Consider the following 25,928-nt stretch of genomic DNA (forward strand, 5'->3'; position numbering starts at 1 on the left):
ATTCTATTTCATATTCTTCTCTATTATAGGTTATTACAAGATATGAATATAGTTCCCTGTGCTAAACAGTAGGACCTGTTATTTTATATATAGTAGCTTGCATCTGCTAATCCCAAACTCCTAATTTATCCCTCGCCCACCCCCTTTCCCCTTTGGTAACCGTAAGTTTGTTCTCTATGTCTGTGAGTCTATTTCTGTTTTGTAAATAAGTTCGTGTCAATTTTAGATCCCACATATAAATGATACCATATGGTGTTTGTGTTTCTCTTTCTGACTTGCCTCACAGTATGATAATATCTAGGTCCATTCATATTGCTGCAAATGGCATTATTTCATTTTTTATGGCAGAGTAGTATTCCATTGTATTTATGTACCACATCTTTTTTATTCATTCATCTCTCAGTGGACATTTAGGTTGCTTCCATGTCTTGGCTGTTGTAAATAGTGCTGCTATGAACATAGGTGTGCATGTATTTTTTCAAATTATAGTTGCATCCGGATATATGCCTGGGGTGGGATTGCTGGATCACATGGCAACTCTATTTTTAGCTTTTTGAGGAACTTCCATACTGTTCTCCACAGTGGCTGCACCAATTTACATTCCCACCAACAGTGTAGGAGGGTTCCCTTTTTTCCATACCCGCTCCAGCATTTGTTATTTGTAGACTTTTTAATGATGGCCATCCTGACCAGCATGAGATGGTACCTCACTGGTCAGGTAATTTTTGTAGTTTTGATTTGTATTTCTCTAAAAAATAGTGATGTTGAGCATCTTTATGTGCCTGTTGGCCATCTGTATGTCTTCTTTGGAGAAATGTCTATTTAGGATTTCTGCCCTTTTTTTTTTTTTTTTTTAAATTTATTTATTTAATTTATTTATTATTTTTGGCTGCGTTGAGTCTTTGTTGCTGTGCACGGGCTTTCTCTACTTGCGGTGAGCGGGGGCTACTCTTCGTTGCGGTGCGCGGGCTTCCCACTGCAGTGGCTTCTCTTGTTGCGGAGCACGGACTCTAGGCACGTGGGCTTCAGTAGTTGTGACTCGCGGGCTCTAGAGCGCAGGCTCAGTAGTTGTGCCTCGTGGGCTCTAGAGCGCAGGCTCAGTAGTTGTGGCGCACGGGCTTAGTTGCTCCGCGGCATGTGGGATCTTCCCGGACCAGGGCTCGAACCCGTGTCCCCTGCATTGGCAGGCGGATTCTTAACCACTGTGCCACCAGGGAAGCCCCACTACCCAGTTTTTGATTGACTTGTTTGTTTTTTTTGTTACTGAGTTATATGAGCTGTTTATATGTTTTGGAAATTAAGGCCTCGTGGATCTCATCGTTTACAAATATCAATACTTTCTCCCAGTCCGTAGATTGTCTTTTCGCTTCGTTTATGATTTCCTTTGCTGTGCAAAAGCTTTTAAGTTTGATTAGGTCCCATTTGTTTGTTTTTGCTTTTATTTCTATTGCCTTGGGAGGCTGACCTAAGAAAACATTGGTATGATTTATGTCAGAGAATGTTTTGCTTGTGGTCTCTTCTAGGAGTTTTATGGTATCCTGTTTTATATTTAAGTCTTTAAGCCATTTTGAGTTTTTGTGTATGGTGTTGAGGGAGTGTTCTAACTTCATTGATTTACATGTAGCTGTCCAGCTTTCCCAACATCACTTGCCAAAGAGATTGTCTTTTTTCCATTGTATATTCTTGCCTCCTTTGTTGACAATTAATTGACCATTTGTGTGTGGGTTTATTTCTGGGCTCTTTTTTCTGTTCTGTTGATCCATATGTCTGTTTTTGTGCCAGTCCACGCTGTTTTGATTACTGTAGCTTTGAGGTATTGTCTGAAGTCTGGGAGAATTATGCCTCTAGCTTTGTTCTTTTTCCTCAGGATTGCTTTGGCAATTCTGGGTCTTTTATGGTTCTGTATAAATTTTAGGATTATTCAAGTTTGGTATAAAGTGACAGGGGTTAATGTGACAGGGATTGCATTAATTCTGTAGATTGCTTTGGGTAGTATGGCCATTTTAACAATATTAATTCTTCCAATCCAAGAGCATGGTATATCTTTCCATTTCTTTAAATCATCTTTAATTTCCTTTATCAGTGTTTTTATAGTTCTCAGCATATGTCACCTCCTTGGTCAGGTTTATTCCTAAACATTTTATTTTTTTGATGTGATTTTAAAAGTGATTTTTTTTTTAACTTTCCCTGTCTGGTATTTCATTGTTATCATAAATAAATGCAACAGATTTCTGTATGTTAATCTTGTATCCTGCTACCTTGCTGAATTTGTTTATCAGTTCTAATAGTTTTTGTGTGGAGTCTTTAGGGTTCTTTCTATGTACTATCATGTCATCTGCATATAATGACAATGTAACCTATTGCCTTCCAATTTGGATACATTTTATTTCTTTTTTTCTTGTTTGATTGCTGTGGCTAGACTTCCAATGCTACGTTGAATAGAAGTGGTGAAGGAATTCCCTGGTGGTCCAGTGGTTAAGACTTTGTGCTTTCACTGCCGTGGGCCTGGGTTCAGTCCCTGGTTGGGGAACTAAGATCCCACAAACTATGTGGTGCGACCAAAAAAAAAAAAAAAAGTGGTTAGATTGGGCATCCTTGTCTTGTTCCAGAATTTAGTGAGAAGGCTTTCAACTTCTCACCATTGAGTATTATGTCAGCTGTAGGTTTGCCATAAATAGCTTTTATTATGTTGAGATATGTTCCCTCTATACTCACTTTGGTAAGAGTTTTTATCATGAATGGATGTTGAATTTTATCAAGTGCTGTTTTTGCATGATTGAGATAATCATGTGGTTTTTGTCCTTTCTTTTGTTGATGTGGTGTATCACATTGATTGATTTGCATATGTTGAACCATCCTTGTGACCCTGGGATAAATCCAACTTGATCATGGCATATGATCTTTTTTATGTGTTGTTGGATTTGGTTTGCTAATATTTTGTTGAGAATTTTTGCATCTGTATTCATCAAAGATATTGGCCTGTAATTTTCTTTTTTGGTAGTGCTTTTGTCTGATTTTGGTATCAGGGTGATGGTGGCTTCATAGAATAACTTTGGGAGTGTTCCCTCCTCTTCAGTGTTTTGGTATAGTTTGAGAAGGATTGGTCTGAGTTCTTTGTATGTTTGGTAGAATTCCACAGTGAAGCCATCCAGTCCTGGACTTTGTTTTGCAGGGAGTTTTTGTTTTCTTGTTTGTTTGTTTAATTAATTATTTTTTTGTTAAATTTTTGGCTGCGTTGGGTCTTCGTTGCTGGGCGCAGGCTTTCTCTAGTTGAGGCGAGCGGGGGCTACTCTTCGTTGTGGTGCGCGGGCTTCTCATTGCGGTGGCTTCTCTTGTCACGGAACACGGGCTCTAGGCATGTGGGCTTCAGTAGTTGTGGCACACAGGCTCAGTAGTTGTGGCTTGTGGGCTGTAGAGCACAGGTTCAGTAGTTGTGGCGCACGGGCTTAGTTGCTCCGCAGCATGTTGGATCTTCCCGGACCAGGGCTTGAACCCGTGTCTCCTGCGTTGGCAGGCGGATTCTCAACCACTGTACCACCAGGGAAGCCCCTGGAGTTTTTGTTTTTGTTTTTGGTTTTTTTTGGAGACTCTATTTCACTTCTAGTGATTGGTCTGTTCAAATTATCCATTTCTTCTTGATTCTTGATTCAATTTTGGTGGGCTGTATGTTTTTAGAAACTTGTCCATTTCTTTTAGGTTGTTCAGTTTGTTGGCATATAATTGTTCATAGTGTTCTCTTATGGTTTTTTGTATTTCTGCAGTATCCATTCTTACTTCTCCTCTTTCATTTCTCATTTTGTTTATTTGGGTCCTCTCTCTTCTAGCCTGTCTAGAGGTTTGTCCATTTTGTTTACCCTTGCAAAAAACCAGCTCTTGTTTTTATTGGTTTTTTAAAATAGTTTTTAAATCTCTATTTTATTTATTTCCTCTTTGATCTTTATTGTTTTCTTCCTTCTGCTGACTTTAGGTTTAGTTTGTTCTTTTTTTTCCTAATTCTTTCAGGTGGTAGGTTAGGTTGTTTATTTGAGATTTTTCTTGTTTTTTGAGGAAGGCCTGTATTGCTATGAACTTCCCTCTCAGGACTGCCTTTGCTGCATGCCACAGATTTTGAATGGTTGTGTTTTGACAGTCATTTAAACTTAATTGATATTTTCAGGACATTATATCCAAAAAATCCAGAATATACATTCTTTTCAAGTGCACATGGAACACTCTCTAGGATAGACCCACATACTAGGACACAAAACAAGCCTCAGCAAATTTAAGAGGATAGAAAGTTTTTCAAGCATCTTTTCTGTGTACAACGGCATGAAACTGAAAATAAACCACACAAAGAGAAACAAGAAAAAACAATTACATGGAGACTAAACAACATGGTACTAAAAAACCAATGGGTCGGTGATGAAATCGAAGAGGGAATTAAAAAATACTTTGAGACAAATGACAATGAAAACACAACCATAAATTAGTAAATATATTTTAAAAATTATTGTTGGATGAAATGTATGTAAAGTGTTTAGCTTGGCACATGGGGAGAGCTCAATAAGTCATATTTTTATCAAAAGTGCTGAGGCAGCAGTGGGAAGAGCACTCATATATTTCTACCTGGTTGGGCAGGGTAGGGATGGAGTAATACAAAGATGTTCTAGAAAGGAAATTGGAAATAGGCACTAAGAACCTTAGAATTCTAAACAAATAAAAATGTAGACAAAAGATCATGGGATCTAAAAGTGAAGCACATCATAAAGGTAGCCAAATAGCTTATGTTCAGAAAGATTTATAATTATTTGAAAGTGGCATAATTAATAGGTATGAAAAATATGCAAATAAACTTCCTAAGTGTAATAAGGAAATGTCTTAAACAGAAATTTTCCAGAAAGGTTTGATATCGTTTTTGTACTGAGTACAAAATTAAAAATTAAAACTAACTTCACTTTATCGTTGAGATTTCTACTGTGCTGTGTTATGCTGTAATCACACATCTTAATCTATTTGGTAATACCTTAATCCTCTAACTTTGAAACTATGCAGATAGCATAAGAATGTCAGAGGAAAATTGTTACTACATAATGTTAACCTAGTATTAAAAGTAAAGGGAAGAATGGAGAAAACTAGGAAGGCAAAATTTTGACTGTGTCAAAGCTCTAGATTAATTTCCGGAATAAAGATTGTTAACACAGTCACTTTGGAGTTTGAAGAATGTGTGAATGAGAGAAATATGTTTAGCTCACTTTTAGAACGTAGGCCCTTTTCTTGGCCTGAAAGAAGTAATACATTCCTCTTTTTAGTTTTCTTAAGGAAAATGCTACAGTTTGTAACATGAATATACAAAGATCTGCAAATTCTTTTGTAGACAAGTTAAATCTTCTTAATGGAGAGATCTTGGATTTGTTTGTCAAGAGCTGGGTCTCTCCCAGAAACCAATGATCTTAGACAAGTCAATCTTAGACAACTTAATTTTCTTCATCTTTAAAGTTTGCATAGTGGACAGAAGTTCTAAAGTCATTTCTACCTCTACTATTCTATGATTTTGAAATGTATTTAACTACATTTGCTGCTACTGCTTACCCAAAATAGAAATTGAGCACTAGGTTACCCAAATTTCACCTATTTCAAAAACATAAATCATGAAAAGAAAATTTTATGGCATAAGCTTATTACAGACCTGTCTTAATTAATTTCTTGAGTAGTAGTTAGTTGGTGGGGTTTTTTAGTAAAATAAATATAACAGATTTTATATTCCTAGTCTAAGCTGTTTTTAAGAGAAAACATTATTGTGTTTGAATATTTAAATAATAAATAAATATTGGCTTTAATGGTCAGAATCCATTATGGAATTCAGAGGTTTATTTCACTCTAAGAAATGAAATTTACCAAAATTATTACCTGTCATTTCTTTTCCCCCTCCTCTGTAGATATTCGTATACCACTAATGTGGAAAGACTCTGATCACTTCAGCAATAAAGAACGTATGTATGATTTTAATTGTAATTGAAATATTTTCTGTAATATGTAGTAAATTTGAGATTATTAGGAGAAAAAACTGCTTCCCCACTGAAATAAATGGATGTCATTTGACAGAATAAGCAGAATCTTGTTGATAGGAACCTGTGCAAGGATGGTGAGTAACAGGTAATAGAGAAGGGAATTGTGCAATAAAAGGAAATATTTAAGGAGTCATGGTAAAGGCAACATTATTTGACTAGAGATCTTGGAGATCTTTCTGCTTTGTTTTCTTACTTCAGATTATTTAACAGGATGTAAGAGGAAAAGATTTTTAGCTTGATCTGATTGTTTTCCCCTTCAGCATTTTATGGCTTCATATAGTCTTAACAAATCCATGCGTTGTGGGTCATGGAAATTAACCTCAAATGATTTCTAGCTGTTAGAGGCAAAGCAGAAAAGATATGATAATCCTTTATCTTTCTTGTCTATTGTGATAGCTTTGTTCCTCATACTTTAAAAACTGAACCACACTGAGCACAATTAGTTTTATATGAAAAATTCAAAATCAGGTTAGTATATTTGTTATTCAATTAGGAAATATAAATTACTTTACAAAGGAATACATGCAGGTATTAAGTACATCTTTCTGATTACAGTAGAGAGTTAAGTTTTTCTGAAGAGGTACATTTTCTCAGTAATGAGGTTTCAGTCCTTTAATCACCTAATACTTTTTAAAAACATCATCAAATTAGAAGGCCCAGCAGCTATGGTTTTTGTGTTCACATGTCTACTTTTTATTGTTTTTGTGGTTTCCTCCCTTTCAGTTTGGTGGAAAATGTTTTGCTGTTAACGTGCTTGCTCCTAACCTCTCATAATAGAAAACTTATTTTTCTTAAAATATACTTGGAAACCAAATGACAGGGGTAATAGTATATACATAAAATAATAAATTTGCTATTAATTAAAGCTTAAAGAGTTTTCTAGGAATAAAATTTCTGAGTTTGGTGGTTACATTAGGCTGCTGAGAGACCTATATTTTTAACTTTATTTTTTGATACTCCCTACTTTAATTGTTGTGCTTTAGTTGGGCAAGCTATTAATATATATTGGCAAAACAGTCTCTATAAAGAGTTAAAAGATTACAGTGTACAATGTATGAAAATAAGAATATTAGCAAATATTTAGGCTAATTATTTTCATTTTCAAGCAGATTTTAACATAATATAGGCATGATTCATCACATGAATCATAGTGTTATGTTGTTTTTCTTCTCTAGGATCACAGCACTATGCCATTTTTTGTTTATTCAAAATGGGAGCTGAAGTTTTTGATACTGACATGGCGATTGTGGATAAAACAATCACAGATATATGTTTTGAAAATGTGACCATATTGTAAGTATTTTTTAATCTTCATTGAATGAAAATAATCTAAAATTCTACCTTTTTCAAAGGAAGGCAAATTTATTGGATTATTTTTGAAGCATTAAAATCTTTAAATGTTTAAATTGATCTTGAACATTGTATTATTCAAAATAAGCCCATTTCTGCATTTGAGATTTTTCCATTATAAAATACAGTGGAAATCATGTAATATTAGTAGTAACACTATGAATACAATGGAATCTCATTATAACATTATTTTATGTAGAGTGAATTTGGGCATAAAAGAGGTTCCTACATCTCATATAGGAGATTTGGTTACAGAAATACCAAAATAGTATAACAACTTTATAAGACAGTTCTGAAATATGTACCATAGGCAAAGTACTTTAGTAAAATTTTGAGATGTTCTTTGTCTTATGGTGCACTTCTTTCATGTTTTCATTCCAAAACAATAAAACATTAGTTGATCCTCAGGGCTGTTTTTATTGCCCCTGCTCTTTTACAGGCTTATTTTATTGTGGTCATAATATAGAACCAGAAAGAACTCCTCAGGTAGCCATAGAAATCATTTTTAACTAACATAAGTTTTTCCTGGCCTTTTTTTCTATTGGCCTAAATCAGTATGTGATTTGTATTTCTTACAGGGTTTCAAAGACAGTATCTTTGTATCCAAATATTAATAACTACTTAGCTATTAAAATAAATATATATGTTTTTTCCATCTTTAGCTATGGAACTATATACAGTTGAGATTGAAAGTACTAGTTTTGCCACTCATGTAGCATTAAAAAAACTATTGCAAACCATGTTTTGTGGCTTTGGTTCAGTGTCCCATAAGTAATTGTACAGCACAGAAAAATATAATACATTTTTCTGAGTTATCAGCAGTAGTGCAGGCCATCTTATAAGCTCTATTGAACCAAAGGAATTTATTTAGGATGCCCCAAATATTGCCAAATGTTTACATAATTGAGACTTAAAAATAAATATTTATTATGTATCTAAATATACTTATTTCCATTATCAACTATTACTTGTGCATCTTTTCCTGCCAAAATCATCCTGTTAATGGACTCTTTTCTTCACATCACTTTGCTATTGTTTGTTTTTACCACAAAGACAAAAATCATAATTTTTTTCACAGAAAGAACAATGCAAGTTACTTGGGAAGACAACTCATGATTTATAATTTTTTTTAAATTCTGTAAATATTTTAAATTGTTCTAAAAATAACTGCTCACAGATGTTCTAAATGTTATTTTAAAATGTGCTTTTTGTTATGATTGTTTTAATAAGTATTCAATATTTATGAATCTCTGGTTTTTCTCTAAATATTGACATTTGTTAGTCATTACCAGGAATACTGTATGTTTCAGAGTTGCCAAGTAATAAACTATAAAAATATTTGGAAGTTATTCCTTGGATTTATTCAAACTATAGTTTGGCTATTTAAATCTTAAAAAGTCTATGCTGCATTTTTAAAATCTCTGAGGCTGATGGATTGTCCTCTACAGACAACATCTACTGCTGATGGACCTCCTTTGCAATTTGAAGTATATTTTACTGTTAGTAACATCACCACAATCGTTTATAGTAAAGATAGTTCACTGTGTCTGAGAAAGAGCAAAGCCAATCTTGGCATTGCAGATTTTCTACATATTGGTTTAATAAATACATACTGAATATCTTTTATGCTAGATTAAGAATACAAAGATTACCAAGACATCACTCCCCCTCAAGGAGTTCACACCTTGAAATATCTCTCTTTATATTCATTTTTTTTGTTTGTTTTCTCCTGTACAACTAAATAGTGGAATGTTATTTTAGAGCTATTAGGTACAAAGGTGGAGTGGGGAGGAGGGGCACGGTGCTGAGTGGACTGTGACTCTTTGTGAAAAAGGCATGAAAACTAAAGGTTTCAGCAGAAGAAACCTTCTGTTTCTTTTAATTTTCTTTGCGTTTTTCGTTTTCAAATCTTTTTCCTTTGGAGGAATCGTGATTTCAGGAAATCATACATATAATGTAAATACCTTAAAAACAGCTATATTATAGGAATGAAAAGGAGAAATAGCATTGGCAACAAAATGACCAGGGCATTTTATTCTTTTCCTTTAAATAATTTGCCCATAAATATTGGTTAAATTGAGTTAAGATTGCCCTACTTTAGAAGCTGGAAGCTCTAGAAGTTGCAGTGACTCTCTCAGGTCATTTAGATACTAAATAAACACAGGGATATTCTATCTCATTAACATAGATTAACATAATCCTGTTCCAAATGCTGCTTTTAAATGTTATGAAAACATCACAGGATGTTATTTTATTTTCTACTGAGTTAAATTTCTAACATTATGATTGTCTTTGTTTTTAGTAATGAAGCAGGGCCAGACTTTCAGATAAAGGTGGAAGTATATAGTTGCTGTACAGAAGACTCTTCTATAACCAACACACCAAAAAAATTAGCTAAGAAACTGAAGACCTCTATAAGCAAAGCTACAGGGAAGAAAATAAGTTCAGTGCTTCAAGAAGATCATGAAATGTGCTTGTCCTTCAGTTCTGCTATTTAGTAAGTTTTCTAATACGATATTTACAGCGATACAGTATAATTATGTATTTGTGACATTTTAAAGTATTGTATATGGAGAATATCTTTACATTTTAAATGGGAAAAAACATCCTGAGGCAGGAATATAACTTGGTTGTCTGACATTTACCCAGCTGAGTTATCCTTAATACCTTCCTTTGAACGTAGAAAGTTGGGGCTTCCCTGGTGGCGCAGTGGTTAAGAATCTGCCTGCCAATGCAGGGAACACGGGTTCGAGCTCTGGTCCCGGGAAGATCCCACATGCCGCGGAGCAACTAAGCCCATGTGCCACAACTACTGAGGCTGCGCTTTAGAGCCCACAAGCCAAAACTACTGAAGCCCGCGCATCTAGAACCTGTGCTCTGAAGCAAGAGAAGCCACCGCAATGAGAAGCCCCCGCACCGCAACAAGGAGTAGCCCCTGCTCGCCACAACTAGAGAAAGCCCGCGTGCAGCAACGAAGACCCAATGCAGCCAAAAATAAATAAATAAATTAATTAATTAAAAAAAAGAAAGTAGAAAGTTGGGTGACAGTGTGCTTTTAGTGATTTGGAATTCCAGTATCTAGCAGAAAGATGAATTATATTTCTTGAAAAGGGACTATCTACATGTTAAGTTGTTTGCTACATATCAGTCTACTAATTGGATTTCTGCATATGTCATGCATTAGTCTTAAAGATTTTTTAAAATATTTTATTTCTTTATAACAAAACCACATTACCATTATCACATCTAACAAAATAAAAAATAAGTTCTGAATATCATCTGATGTCCAGTCTGTGTTCAAATTGCCCCAATTCTGAGGAAGTTCTCTTCTGATCTGTGCAAGTCAAGATGCAAACAAGGTCTACAACATTGCATTTAGGTGAGTCTTTTAAGTTTCTTTTAATCTTTAACAATTTCCCATCTACTTTTTTCCTTGCCATTATTTATTGAAGAAACCAGATCTTACAGATTTCCCATATTTTGAATTTATCTGATTACATCTTTGTGGTCTTTTTAAACATCTTTTTCTATCCCCTGTGTTTCCTACAACTTGTAGTCAGATCTAGAGGACTGATTAGTTTCAGGTTCTCTTTTAGGACAGTGTACTTTCTACTGTATCCCATTTGGAGGTCTTGTCTCACTTTTACTCATGTTAAAACTGATCCGTGGGTTTAGGTGTTGTCAGCCTGATCCATCCATTATAAAGTTCCCTATCCATCTTTTATCTAACGGTGTTAGCAGCTGTTGCAGGTCATTGCAGGTCATTCATTATTTCATTAGGGGTTATAATTTGGTGACTTTCTAAATTTGTCCTTTATTTATTTATTTATTTATATTTTATCTTGATTCTTTTCTCTCTTTTTTAAAAAAAAAATATTTATTTATTTATTTTTGGCTGCGCTGGGTCTTTGTTGTTACGCACAGGCTTTCTCTAGTTGCAGAGAGCAGGGACTACTCTTCGTTGCGGTGCATGGGCTTCTCATTGCGGTGGCTTCTCTTGTTGCGGAGCACGGGCTCTAGGTGCGCGCGCTTCAGTAGTTGTGGCTCGTGGGCTCTAGAGCACAGGCTCAGTAGTTGTGGCGCGTGGGATTAGTTGCTCCACGGCATGTGGGATCTTCTCGGACCAGGGCTCTAACCCATGTCTCCTGCATTGGCAGGCGGATTCTTAACCACTGCGCCACCAGGGAAGTTCTGCATTTATTTTTAAACCTAGAATTCTCTCAAAGAAGAACTTTCTTTCGTTAACTCTCTGGATATAAATGCAAAAAAGTTGGTGGAGGATAAGGAGGAAAAAAATACTTGGTTCTTTTATTTCCCCAATTTTAGAATAGTAAGTTGATGTTCTAGCATGGAAGTGATCAGTGTTTTATTTGAACTCTTGTATTTTTATATATTTGTGTTTCAGTCTATTACAGTTATTCTCTTTGAAGCCAGTTTGTCCCATCTTTGATCAGTGGGAAACCTTTAAGCTGACTCTGCGTCCTTTTGACACAACCTAATCTCTGATTAGCTTCTTTGCTTTCTGGCCAGGGAACATGTTCCATGTTCATCTTTTGTTTTTCTGCCCACACTTGGAATCGCCATCTCTTCAAGGAGCCCTGGTTTCTTTCAGATACTTTCTTTAAACACTGTGTTTGTTTCTTTACAAGTATTTTTATCTTTATGTTTCTTGGGAAAACTGTTGTACAGGCTGCATTCCTAGAATTTCTTTTCATGTCTTGGTAGGGTTGGCTCTTCAGCATGTAAGTAATTTTACTGTAATTACAAAAAGCAAAATATTTTAGGTGTAGATCCTGGAAATATCAATCATCAAAATGTAACTAGGGCTTCCCTGGTGGCACAGTGGTTGAGAATCTGCCTGCCAATGCAGGGGACACGGGTTCGAGCCCTGGTCTGGGAAGATCCCACATGCCGCGGAGCAACTGGGCCCGTGAGCCACAAATACTGAGCCTGCGCGTCTGGAGCCTGTGCTCCGCAACAAGAGAGGCCGCGATAGTGAGAGGCCCGCGCACCGCGATGAAGAGTGGCCCCCGCTTGCCACAACTAGAGAAAGCCCTCGCACAGAGATGAAGACCCAACACAGCCATAAATAAAAAAAATTAAAAAAAAAAAGAAAAAAAAAGGAACCGTGTGCTAAAAAAAAAAAATGTAACTAAATAACTCTTCATATCAGATATATTACATGTGAAAGTGACTTGGGACTCTAGCATTGTGGCTTTCAGTTTATTTTGATTGAGACCCACAGTAAGAAATACATTTAAATTATTACTGAATGCACAGTAACATAAGCAGACAGATTTCGTGAAGCAATACTTAGCCCTTGCTATTTATAGTATAGTCACTTGACTTTTTTTATTCTAGTTATTTTCAGTTTCTTTTAATTCCGTTTATGAATCATTAAATTGATTTCATGATTGTTGAATGGGTCCCATCCACTGAAAGAAAGAAGGCATAGAAGATGTAAATCTTTGCTAATATAAATGTCGTTAAAAAGGAGGAAGGAAGACCCTTTAATTTTCTTCCTTTAGAATTAAGACCATCTTAAAACTTTTCTAGATTAAGATGATATCAAGTATTTGCTGGAAAATGCTTTAATTCAACTATAAGGTAATGGAACTCTGTCTTTTTGATGATTGAATGAACAATTGTATTTCTAGTTTGAAGCATAGATTTTAGAACTGAAAGAGATAATCACCAAGTTTAGTAGTTTTAAAACGTTTTTAAGCAGCAAAATTCTTTACTTAAAAAAAAAAAACAGGACCAACATAGGCAGAACACTCTATGACATAAATCACAGCAAGATCCTTTTTGACCCACCTCCTAGAGAAATGGAAACAAAAACAAAAATAAACAAATGGGACCTAATGAAACTTAAAAGCTTTTGCACAGCAAAGGAAAACATAAACAAGACAAAAAGATAACCCTCAGAATGGGAGAAAATATTTGCAAATGAAGCAACTGACAAAGGATTAATCTCCAGAATTTACAAGCAGCTCATGCAGCTCAATATCAAAAGAAACAAACAACCCAATCCAAAAATGGGCAGAAGACCTAAATAGACATTTCTCCAAAGAAGATATACAGATTGCCAACAAACACATGAAAGGTTGCTTAACATCACTAATCATTAGAGAAATACAAGTCAAAACTACAATGAGGTATCACTTCACACTGATCATCAAAATATCTACAAACAGTAAATGCTGGAGAGGGTGTGGAGAAAAGGGAACCCTCTTGCACTGTTGGTGGGAATGTAAATTGATACAGCCACTATGGAGGACAGTATGGAGGTTCCTTAAAAAACTAAAAATAGAACTACCATACGACCCAGCAATCCCACTACTGGGCATATACCCTGAGAAAACCATAATTCAAAAAGAGTCATGTACCACAATGTTCACTGCAGCTCTGTTTACAATAGCCAGGACATGGAAGCAACCTAAGTGTCCATCGACAGGTGAATGGATAAACAAGATGTGACACATACATACAATGGAATATCACTCAGCCATAAAAAGGAACGAAATTGAGTTATTTGTAGTGAGGTGGATGCACCTAGAGTCTGTCATACAGAGCGAAGTAAGTCAGAAAGAGAAAAACAAATACCGTATGCTGACACATATATATGGAATCTAAAAAAAAAGGTTCTGAAGAACCTAGGGGCAGGACAGGAATAAAGACGCAGACGTAGAGAATGGACTTGAGCACACGGGGAGTGGGAAGGGTAAGCTGGGACGAAGAGAGTGGCATGGACATATATACACTACCAAATGTAAAATAGCTAGTGGGAAGCAGCCACATAGCACAGGGAGATCAGCTTGGTGCTTCGTGACCACCTAGAGGGGTGGGATAGGGAGGATGGGAGGGAGACGCAAGAGGGAGGAGATATGGGGATATATGTATATGTATAGCTGATTCACTTTGTTATAAAGCAGAAACTAACACACCACTGTAAAGCAATTATACTCCAATAAAGATGTTAAAAAAAAAAACAAACAGGACCAGTAGTGTCCTGAACAAGTTACGTTATTTCCTGGGCCTCAGTTTTCTCATGAAAGGTAAGGATGCTTAGACATAATCATCTATTTTTAGAAGGCTCCTTAGAGACATTTTAGGGTTTTATATACCTTTCAAGCATATAAAAACAATGAGTGGGCTTCTCAAACAGTTTAAAATTTCATTGTTTGGCAGGGAATACTTGATTTTTTTATCCTGTCATTTATTATTTGTGTGACCCAAGACAGATTAATTTACTCTGGGTTTTTATTTTTCCCTCTGTAAAATGGGAATAATAATAATGTAATAATATCTAACTCCATTGGATTATTATGAGATTCAAAAAGGTAATTCATGAACTTGGTATGTAGTAAGCATTTAATAAATGTAGTTGTTACTATTATTGTTACTATTTTTACTGTTCTGAGACCAGTGCTTTTTCTGAAATTCTTTTTCAAATTCATGCTGAAGCACTTCAGTTTAGAAACCTTCATAGGATTATAAAATGTAGACAGATATTTTAAAACTGAAAAACCAATGTTTATCATTTCATAGAAGATACTCTAAGTGATGTTGGAACTTGTGTTTAACCTATACTCCTCTTCAAAGCCTAGAGGTGTTTTTGAGAATAACATTATTGCTATTAAGCTCTTTGTAATAGGGACTGACATATTTGTCTTGAAGTGTTCATTCTCCTATTCAGATTTGTCATTCTATTTGGTTTATTCCTGAATCCAAACACCAATTTTCCTTATCAACATTTCCCATGAAACTTGCATGCCATTTGCTTATTTATACCATTAAAGCTGATCAAAAGATAGGGTAAAACCTTTTATAACATTTCACTAAATTATATTCTTCTAATACCAGCATTCTTTTGAGCTTCTGGTGTGAATGCCAAGTATACTAGGTTAAACTCATAGCCCAGGACTACTCTTACCTGATACTTCCTTAACTGACCACTTCAGCACCCTGATAGGAGTTTGAGAATAGCATTAGTAATCAGAATGCATAAGAGGATCAATTTTTATTTCTTTAATAGTGATCTAGTTCAATGAGAAGATTCCTAATATAGCTTTTAATTTTTAACCAAAATGGGCAAACTATATCTTCTCTAATAATATGGCATGTGCCCAAATATAGCTGTTCTTCCTGACAAAAGAGTGCATTTTTTTCAGACTACCGTTTAAGGTAGTCATTTATTTTTTCATAACATTTTTGGAACCCCCGCTCCATCAAATGTTACAACAATTGGCCTATTTGTTTTAAAAAAAATGTAGCTGATTAAACTTTTGGGAACTCAATATTAGGGTTGGCTAAGAAGAATGAGAGTAATGTTTTAGTAAGAAAACGTTATCCTGACAAGAATGTTTTAAAACTGAGATCATTGTTGATTTTGGAAGCATTGGCATTGTAATTAGTCATGGTTTAAAAATGAAGTAACTTGAAATATCATCATAAAGTATTGTTTGATCTGAAAGAAGACAGTGAACATTTTTGGTAATTTTTAGCATGCTCCCTGGTGTGATTCATTTACTCATTTTATTTGTGGAATTTAGCTTACTGAAATTCCTGTAGCTAGATTTTCCCAGTGTTTCTAATAGCTGAATTAACTATTTTATGCTCCTTGAGAACCATTTAGTACATTATTCTTCATTGTATAAATTGTAATTTTAAACAATTGTGAAAACTAGTAAAATTGAGAGTGATTATTTACTGGACAAAAATGTGTATTAAAAAAAATAAGCCACTATACTACATTTTAAATTAGATTGAAGTTACAAAACAAATATCCTTGTGCAGAATAAGTGGATTATTTATGTTTTGAGGAACAGTGGTGTTAATGGTTTGGTAGTGTGAAAGATAATGCAGTGTTCAAAAATAACTAAGGAATTACTCACCTATTGGGTATAATTTTGTTTATTCATTCATTTAATCATCTTAGAAATGATAATTCAGCAGTTATGTCACGTGGTACTTTGGATTTAAACGTTAGTAAGTCATGTTTCCTGCACTCAAAATTCTTAAGGAAGTATGAAGGTAGTAAGTAAAGTATAGTGGGATTCTGTTTCCAGTGTACCACTTGCTAGTTACAGGCAAGTCAATTACATTCTCTGAACTTCAGTTTCATCATTTGAAAATATGGACCGAAATATCTGCCCTGCCTACCTTAAGTAGTTATTGTGAACTGTTAAAGATATTGCTTGTTAAAGCGCCTTAAACTGCACGTAGGTAGATGTAGTATTACAAAGCTTTGCATGTCTCTGATTTTTGGGGGAGGTTTTCATCCTACTACCACTTCACAAATCCTACGGCATTTATTATTTCATTACAAAAGTAATATAAACTTGAGTAATAGAATCTAGAAGAGAAAAAAATGTATTCATAGTTCACCCTAAATCAAATACTTTTTATAATTTTGAACTGATATTTTTCCTCCAGGTTTTAAAATTCCTAGCTTTGGGGGATAGATATTCATAATTACACTACACATTCATATACATGCATATATATACACACACACATTTTCTTCTTGAGTTATTACAGAGTCTTCACATGATCATTTTAATGACCACTATCTATCAACTGTCTCTCTCGTAGCTTATTCTTAGGGGAGGTTATCAATAATTTTTTTTGTATTGTTATTTTAAGATGTGTAATTCATTGGAAATAGAGGCAAATGTATTACATGTTTACCGTAAAGTAGTTGAGGAAAAGATGTCTTAGTTACAATTACTTTTTAAGGCCTGAGAAAAAAATTAAACATATACTTGGGTCATCACATAATTTTAGCCTCTTCTGCCACACAGGTTGTCACCTCTCCAGCGCACTCAGTGCAAATGCACAGCCTATAACATAGCTACTTCCTGTGTGCACTAAAAGCAGTATTTCATACTGCACTGTGTATGGAAATGATGCTATTCCTGAAGTGACGCATACTCTAATGTTTTTAGTGGTCAGCGAGAATAAATTACATCACTGCTAAATATAAAACACAAAGTATCTTCATTCTCTTTCTCTCCCAGTCTCTGCCTCTCACTATTTCAGGTATTTTTCTTGTTGGATTTAAAATACATATAGACTGTCCATCTAATACCTTGACCTCTAAGTTTGATGACCTCCTTGCCTCCATTGATCTTGTTCTCGTACCTATTTTAGCCATCCACCCCACAATTGTACCCTAGATCTTGTCTGGTCTCTGTAGTAGTGTCCCACACTATCTACCACCTCCCACCTTTCCAGCTTTCTCCTTTCAGTACTCTGACTCCAACTTAGCTGAAGTTCCATGATTTACCATTTTGTTCTTTCCTAGCATTTCTCTCCTTTTGTCACACTTACCTTGGAAAAACTTCAACCTTGGTAAAATCCTGCCTTTAGCTCTTCTACACCTGCACTCACGAGGAGTAGATGAGGAACCTGGAGAAAACAGTCATACTGACTGGTCTCACTTTAGAGGGATCACTAACCTTAAGTGAGTTCCAGTATGTGCAGTCCTACTAAGTGTCTGTAGCCCTCCACTTTACCTCTCGTCAGAGTATTTCACATTGTGTCACTCTCTCTTATGAAACCTCCAATACCCACTCCTCTCCACTCATTATTCAAAGCTGATGACTTCATTTCCTATATCACTGATTCTGCTGAAGTAATCAGAAGAGAACTTGCATAATATCCTCCATCAACCAAATCCATCAGCCTACCTGCATCTGTATCTTTATTTGCTGCTTTCCTTCCTTGTAACTGCCTTTGCTCCATCTGAGGCCAACCTACCTGTACACTAGATCCCATCTTCTCAAGTACACAGAAGTAGGCTCCTGCACGTCCCCCCCTCCTACTACATCTTCAGTTTTTCTTCTCCTGCATCATTTCCAAAAACATACAAACATGCTGAAATACCTCACATTTCTTCTGCCCCATTTCACAGCTATCCTTCACAGAAAAGTTTTTTATATTCTCTATCTCCACTTTTTGTCCTCCCATTCTCTCTTGAACCATTTCAGTCAAGTTTCATCCATCGTTCAGAAACTGCTCTTGCCAAGGTCAACAGTGATCTACATGTTGCCAAATACCATGGTCATTTATCATTATTCCTCCTCCTGGACCTTTCAGCATTATTCAACACAACTGATCACTCTCCTGAAATACTTTTTGAACTTGGCTTCCAGGATACCACTTTCAGGGTTTCTCTTCTGCCTCAGTGACTGTCCCTTGCCTGTCTCCTTTGTTCATTGCTCTTCAACTTAATCTGAAATGATGGAGTACTTGTGTCCCAATATTCAGTTCACATATTTTATTTAACTAACTTTCATTAAATTTCATCTATATACTGGTAACTCCCAAATTTAATTTCTTGAATAGTTTTTCCTCTCCTAACTGCAGATTCATATATCCACCTGCCTACCCTACAGCCCATTCTCAAACTTAATCTGTTCAAAACTAAATTCTTACTTCCCATATCCGTTCTCTCAGTCAGCCTCCTTGCAGTTAATGAAAATTCGCTTTTTCTAGTTGCTCAGGCCAAAAGCCTTGGAGTTGTCCTTGACTCTGTCCTTTCTTTTACCTCCCATGACCACATTGGGTCAACTTTAAGACTATATCAGGAATCTTACCACTTCTCACCACCCCATCAACTACCACCCTGTTCCGGGCCTGCATCAGCTCTGGACTGGTGAGGTGCAGTAGCTTTCTAGTTGGCATTACCATTTTCACTCTTGGCCTCTGTGGTCTGTTCTCAACATGGCAGCCAGAGGGATCATTTAAAAATACAAGTCATATCATAGCATATGCCTCTGCTCCAAATCTACCACTTGCTTCCCATCTCACTCAGAATAAAATCCAGGGTCCTTATCGTGCTCTACAGGGCATGCCCTACTGCAGTGTAGAGTGTCTGCCCCTTCTTACCTTTTAGACATCTTGTCTTACTCTCCCTCACTGTACTCCAGCCACACAGCCGTCTTGTTGTTTGTCAGATACACCTAGCATCACTTATCCACTTACTGTCAATAATCTCTTCCTGAAAATAACATATTTTGCACTAAAATGCTGATAGGGAGTCTATTTACCATTATTTTAAGTAGGAAAAATTGTAATGTAGTTGCATAAAACCTATGTATCAGTGACAAATTATCATGTTGAGATCATGTTTAACACATTGTGCCCTGATCACCAAACAACTCATATGATTGTTAATAGGCAGTTTTGTGTGTAGTAATATTTACTCTTCCATTCTAATTGCTGTTCTCAATTGCTCCTATTCTTTCTCCACAGTTTTTTAAAATACTTCCTCCACTTTGGGGGGGCACTTTTTATGTAACAGTAGGGAAAAATGAGCTAATTATGGAAGGCACTATAGAAATTTGTTCAGGATAAGTGAAAATAGCAGAGAATGGCCCACACTGAGAATGAGGCTAGTGCCTCTTAGCTCTAGCAACAGTGGAGATTTGTTGATACTTAGTGGACTTCCCCAGTAATCTACATAGGAGGCTGAATTATACCAATCATATTCAGAATGTAACTTAAAATTCTACTCATGCATTGTTTTGTTAAAATTTTTTTGTTGAGTTTTGGAGAAAGAAACATAAATTTTCCTGTGTAAACACTGACAAAAAACATTGGCTGGTGAGAGATATCTCTGGTCTATGTTGGTTGTATATTAAAAACTAAGATAAATCAAACCAATAAATCAAATGCTTTAAGCCTTAAACTTATACAGTAATGTATGGCAATTATTTCTCAATAAAACTGAAAAAAATACCCAAAACCAAGAGGCATTCTCCCAGGGAACAACATTCCGTCCGGTATGCCATTGTTTATTAAAGAAATGCGTGCATGCATTGCATTCTTGCTACATGTATATATATTTTTTGTGATAGAGATTTTATTACATATTTAGTAAGAGACAAAGAAGGTTAATGAAACATATCACCTGGCCCAATTAATAAAAATTCTCATCAGACTTTACATGGTAATTCTATTTTTAATTTTTTGAAGAATGACCACACTGTTTTCCATAGTGGTTGTACCATTTTACGTTTCCATCAGCAGTGCACAATGGTTCCAGTTTGTCCACATCCTGGCCAACACTCATTGCTTTGTTTCTTTTTATTTATTTATTTTAATAATGGCCATCCTAATGGGTGTGAAGTGGTTTCTCATTGTGGTTTTGATTAGTGTTTTCCTAAGGATTAATGATCTTGAGTACCTCTTCATGTTTTTATTGGCCATTTGTATATTTTCTTTGGAGAAATGTCTGTTTAAGACCTTTGCCTGTTTTTTAATCGGGTTGTTTATTTTGTTGTTGTTGAACATCTGAATATTTTATGTAGTGGAAAATATACTAAAATACTTAAAACATGTCTTTTTTCTCACTATTAGTGGTGCAAAGTACAGTTTGCTAGCTCATACTACACTGAGCTTGGAAAGTGCTGAGAATAGCTTCAAGACCCATAATCTGTCTATTAATGGGGATGGTAAGTACAGTCTATATTTTACTTATTATACATGTTATGTCAATATGTGTGTGGTGACAGTAATAATTTCTAATTTTAATATGTTCCCCTGAAGTGGTTATTGGCTTAAATAATGTAGGCACGAGTGACTCTGTGGATTCTTGAAAATATGTCTGTCCCTTTTCCCCAAAAGCAGAAAGTTTATTTTTCTCTTTCTACTGTTTGCTAGAGATTTGTTTGTGAGGCTTGCTTGGAGAGAACAGAAAGGTTTTGCATATTCTGAATCCTTGTCTTTGACTTGAAATTGGTGACTTTACCACTCTTCTAGTTGTCAAAGATGTATCTTATTTTTAAATTTGAAATTGAGGAAGTCAATAAAAGCATGAAGAGGTACTCAAGATCATTAATCCTTAGGAAAACACAAATCAAAACCACAATGAGAAACCACTTCACACCCATTAGGATGGCCATTATTAAAAATAAATAAATACAAAGAAACAGAAAGTAACGAGTGTTGGCCAGGATGTGGACAAACTGGAACCATTGTGCACTGCTGATGGAAACGTAAAATGGTACAACCACTATGGAAAACAGTGTGGTCATTCTTCAAAAAATTAAAAATAGAATTACCATGTAAAGTCTGATGAGAATTTTTATTAATTGGGCCAGGTGATATGTTTCATTAACCTTCTTTGTCTCTTACTAAATATGTAATAAAATCTCTATCACAAAAAATATGTATATACATGTAGCAAGAATGCAATGCATGCACGCACTTCTTTAATAAACAATGTTATACCGGATGGAATGTTGTTCCCTGGGAGAATGCCTCTTGGTTTTGGGTATTTTTTTCAGTTTTATTGAGAAATAATTGCCATACATTACTGTATAAGTTTAAGGCTTAAAGCATTTGATTTATTGGGGTTTGATTTATCTTAGTTTTTAACATACAACCAACATAGACCAGAGATATCTCTCACTAGCCAATATTTTTGTCAGTGTTTACACAGGAAAATTTATGTTTTTCTCCAAAACTTGACAAAAAAATTTTAACATACATAAAAAAATTTTGATGATGAGCAAAAAGTCACTAAGGAGACATAATATGATTCCATCTACATCAAGTTCAAACCAGTAAGAGCTAAATTATATTTTTTAGGGAAGCACACATAAGTGGTAAAACCATAAAGAACACAAGGAAGTGAATACCATACAACTTGGGTCATATTTACACCTAGGTAACTGAGGAGAGGTAGTGTTGCCAATGTTTTATTTCTTGACACAGAGATGGTTATGCACATATTCATCTCATAATTATTTGTTAAACCATACATTTATATTTTATGAACTTTCCTCTATTTTGAATGTAATTTTTTAGTGCGAAACTTAAAAAATGTACAGAGCCATCTATCTTTACAACAAAAGGTATAAGGAAGGTAGTATATAATTTTATATATTATACTTCAAAAAATGAAAAAGAATAAGTAACCCAAATCATATTTCCAAACCACTTTACCAACACTACTCTATATTTTTCATCATAGGTAAAAATAATCTTGGAGCGTGGAGAGTGCTCCTGCTGTTTTACAAATCTTCTAATCACTTACCTCCCTTCTTCACCTTGCTATATATTTCTTTTTAATAAACTATAACTACAAATTATCTAGAGAAAAAGGTCTAAGATTAATTTAGCCCTACCTTCCCGTATATCCTCTGCTTGCTACCAACAGAAGGTAGGCACGAGTGATTCTGTGGATCACTTGTTACGTCAGTATATGTTATGTCAGTATATGTGTAAACACTGACAAAAACATTGACTAGAGAGACGTATCTCTGGTCTATGACGGTTGTATATTAAAAACCAATATAAATCAAACCAGTATTTTACATTCAATATCAAATAGTTTATAACCCATATTATATGATATTAAGTATTTGAGTTTAAATCTACCATCATATTCTGTTTTCTGTTTGTCTTACTTATTCCATGGTGGTTTTCTCTTTCTTGTGTCTTTAAGGATTGATAGTTTTATTATTTCAGTTTTTCCTTGTTCTAATTAAAGTTATAATTCTTTTTCTCATCTTTCAGACATTACCTCTAGAAATTTTATTAATCATACTTAAGTCTAAAATTAAAAGATAATTTTACCTTTTTCTCAGATCCTGCAAGGACTTTAGAATAAACTCCATTTCTTTGACCTATGTGCTGTTGTTATATATTATAATTCTGTTTGGTTTTTAAATTTCACAAGATGTTTTATACACTTAATATTTATTTAGATTTGCCTGCATGTTTCCATGTACTGCTTGTGTCTTATACCTTACATCTGGGATTATTTTCCTGCTGCTTGAAGTGTAATCCTTAGAATTTATTTTAGTATGTTCTGCTAATATCATACTTCTTAGTTCTTTGTGTATGTCTGAAGATGACTTTGTTTAGCTTCATTCCTGAAAGATATTTTTTACATGCTGTAGAAGTTCGGCACTTTAATATTTTACTTTGTGAATATTAAAGATATAATTCCAGTACCTTCTGGCATCTTGTACTGGCTGTCGAAAATCATTTGTCAGTGTGTTGCTTCTGTGAAGGTAACTTTTCATTTTCTCTCTGTCTTTGGTTTTCTGAAGTTTCACCATGCTATAGGTGTAGAATTTAATTTTATTTATGCTGCTTTTGGAAATCCTTGAACTTCTTTAAATTGATGGATGTCTTTCGTTATTTCTGGACAAAATCTTACTTATCTATTCAGGCAGCCTCTGATCCATTCTCTTGCCTTTCTCCCTGTAACATTCCTAGTAAACCTATGTTAGTCTTTCTGACTGTATCCTCTATGTTTAGTACCCTTTATGATGTATTCCTCATCTTTTTGTCTGTCTTTGCTGCTTTTCTGGATTTTTAATGCACTATCTTCTATTTCCTTTATTCTCTTTGCAGCTCTGTCTGATCTGCTGATAAATCTGTATACCAAGTTCTTCATTTCACTTATTGTACTTCTTATTTCTAGAAGTTCTGTTTGACTTTTTCAAATCTGCTATGCTACTTTTCACTTTTTATTCTCTGCATATATTGTTAATATTATCTTTTAGGTTTTTATTAAAAGAGTAGGCATAGCTGTTTTATAGTCTATGGCTAATGATTCAGATATATAAAGTCTTTCTTGATCAGTTTCTCTTTTTTTTTTTTTTTTTTTTTAACTGGTTCTCACTCATGATGTCTCAATTCCTTGCATGTCTAGTTATCTTCATGTGCTTGTCATTGTAATTGAAAGTCTACATAGAGGAATAAATTAATGCTCGGTGTCTCTGTTTGCTTCTCGCAGGCACCTGGGGAGACTATCATTCTGGGCTTACTTTATCCAAAGACCGTGTCTGAGTTTCTCTGCATCCCTTCATCCCTACCTCCAGGCAATGGGAATCCTGGGCAGTTAGGTTGGTTTGCTTATGGTTCACCACTACCCTGTTGGTGATTCCTTTGGGATATCAGTTTAGTATGAGGAGAATCCTCCCATTAATCTGCCTACATTGTTCAGGTCCTAGACTGTGATTTCTGTTCTGCTTCCCTCGTCTTGCAGGATCATTAAGTCATAAATTGAGATTTGCTGGGATTGGCAAATGCTCTCAGGACAAACACAGCTTCTGTGCTCATTTAACTCACTGGTTCTCATTTATCAGATTTGTACTGGTAGTTTATTATAGTTTTGTTACCTCTTTGTTGCTCTGGGGAAAAGTTTTTAAATATATTTGGTTCAGCATTTTTAGTAGTTTTCAGTGGGAAGATTGGTCTGAACAATCTAATCAAGCCTTCTATCACCCAAAACTTGAAGTTTGCAATAGTATTAGCATTGTCAGTTTTATTGGAAAACTTGGCAAATTAAGTTTAATTCCATTTGTGTTAGTTCTCTAGAATTACCAATATTATCACCATATGTTGAGTGCCTATTATGTGCCAGACATTGTTCATTGAAATATTATTCAGCCTTGAAAAATGAAATTCTGCAATATGTGACAACATGAATGATCCTTGAGGACATTATGCTAACTGAAACAGCCAGTCACAGAAGGACAGATACTACCTGATTCCACTTATATGAGGTATCTAAAGTAGACAAACTATTAGAAGCAGAGAGTCGAATGGCAGTTCCTAGGGGCTAGGAGAAGGAGAAAGGAGGAGCTGCTAATAAACAGATCTAAAGCTTCAGTTATACAAGATGAATAAGTGCTAGAGATCTGCTGTACAACATTATAACATTTGTTAACTATACTGTATTGTACACTAAAAATCTGTTAAGAGAGTAGATCTCCTATTACATGTTCTTACCACAATAAAATATAAATAAATAAATGAACACTGTTAAAGCAGTTTTTATTCTTAGTCTCTGTGAGACGTAGTTATAAGGGAGCATCACAGTGAAGTGATTAATAGTGGAGACTGTGGAGCCATCAGCCTTTAGATTCGTATTCTAGTTCTAGCACTGGCTAGCTCTGTGCTTTCACAAGTTCCTCATTTTGTTACCATTTATATTTTACAAATGAGTAAAATACAGCTTAGAGAATGTAACGTGCCAGATTATGTAGCTAGCCAGTGGTCGAGCCAGACTTTAAGTAATCCAGGAAAGGCTGTGCTCTTTCTGCTATGCGTTCCGGTTAGGCATGATTACTGATAAAGCACCTAAAGACTCAAAATACTGTCGATGTGTGAATAATGGAATTGATGATGAAAGGTCCCATTCTTTCAACCAAGTCACCTGAGAGGTTGTGGAAAGGAATAAAATTCACAAAGAAATCATCGATTTTAGCAGTGTCACTTGTCTTCAGTGTTCTATAAGATATTACTAGATTCTCCTTTAATAAAATGCTCCTGAGCAAATAAGCATGGGAACTATGTGGTATACTTCTTTCTTTGAGAAACACAGTAAAGACTAGCATGTTAAAGACTGTGAAAAGACCTGTGCTTACAGCAATAACACCCAAAAACTGTTGACACTGGAACTTGTAGATTCCACAGAAAAAAATTTTAAGAACACTAACCTATATGCCTAACCCTTTTGATGTGATAGGTGTATCTCTAGAAATGTATGTAAATTAAAAT

General features: G+C 35.1%; 1 protein-coding gene across 5 annotated transcripts in view; it reads left to right on the top strand.

Moving 5' to 3' along the window:
- RTKN2 (rhotekin 2) overlaps nt 1-25,928 on the top strand; it is a 193,079-nt gene that overhangs the window by 28,412 nt on the left and 138,739 nt on the right. For all 5 annotated transcript variants that reach the window (XM_036827905.1, XM_036827904.1, XM_036827906.1 and 2 more), the window contains 4 exons: nt 5,916-5,969; nt 7,223-7,340; nt 9,700-9,894; nt 20,766-20,860. In XM_036827905.1, coding sequence (XP_036683800.1) covers nt 5,916-5,969; nt 7,223-7,340; nt 9,700-9,894; nt 20,766-20,860 — 462 coding nt within the window. The remainder of the gene's footprint in view (nt 1-5,915; nt 5,970-7,222; nt 7,341-9,699; nt 9,895-20,765; nt 20,861-25,928) is intronic.

The sequence above is a fragment of the Balaenoptera musculus genome, chromosome 16 (genome assembly GCF_009873245.2).
Source record: "Balaenoptera musculus isolate JJ_BM4_2016_0621 chromosome 16, mBalMus1.pri.v3, whole genome shotgun sequence".
NCBI lineage: Eukaryota > Metazoa > Chordata > Mammalia > Artiodactyla > Balaenopteridae > Balaenoptera > Balaenoptera musculus.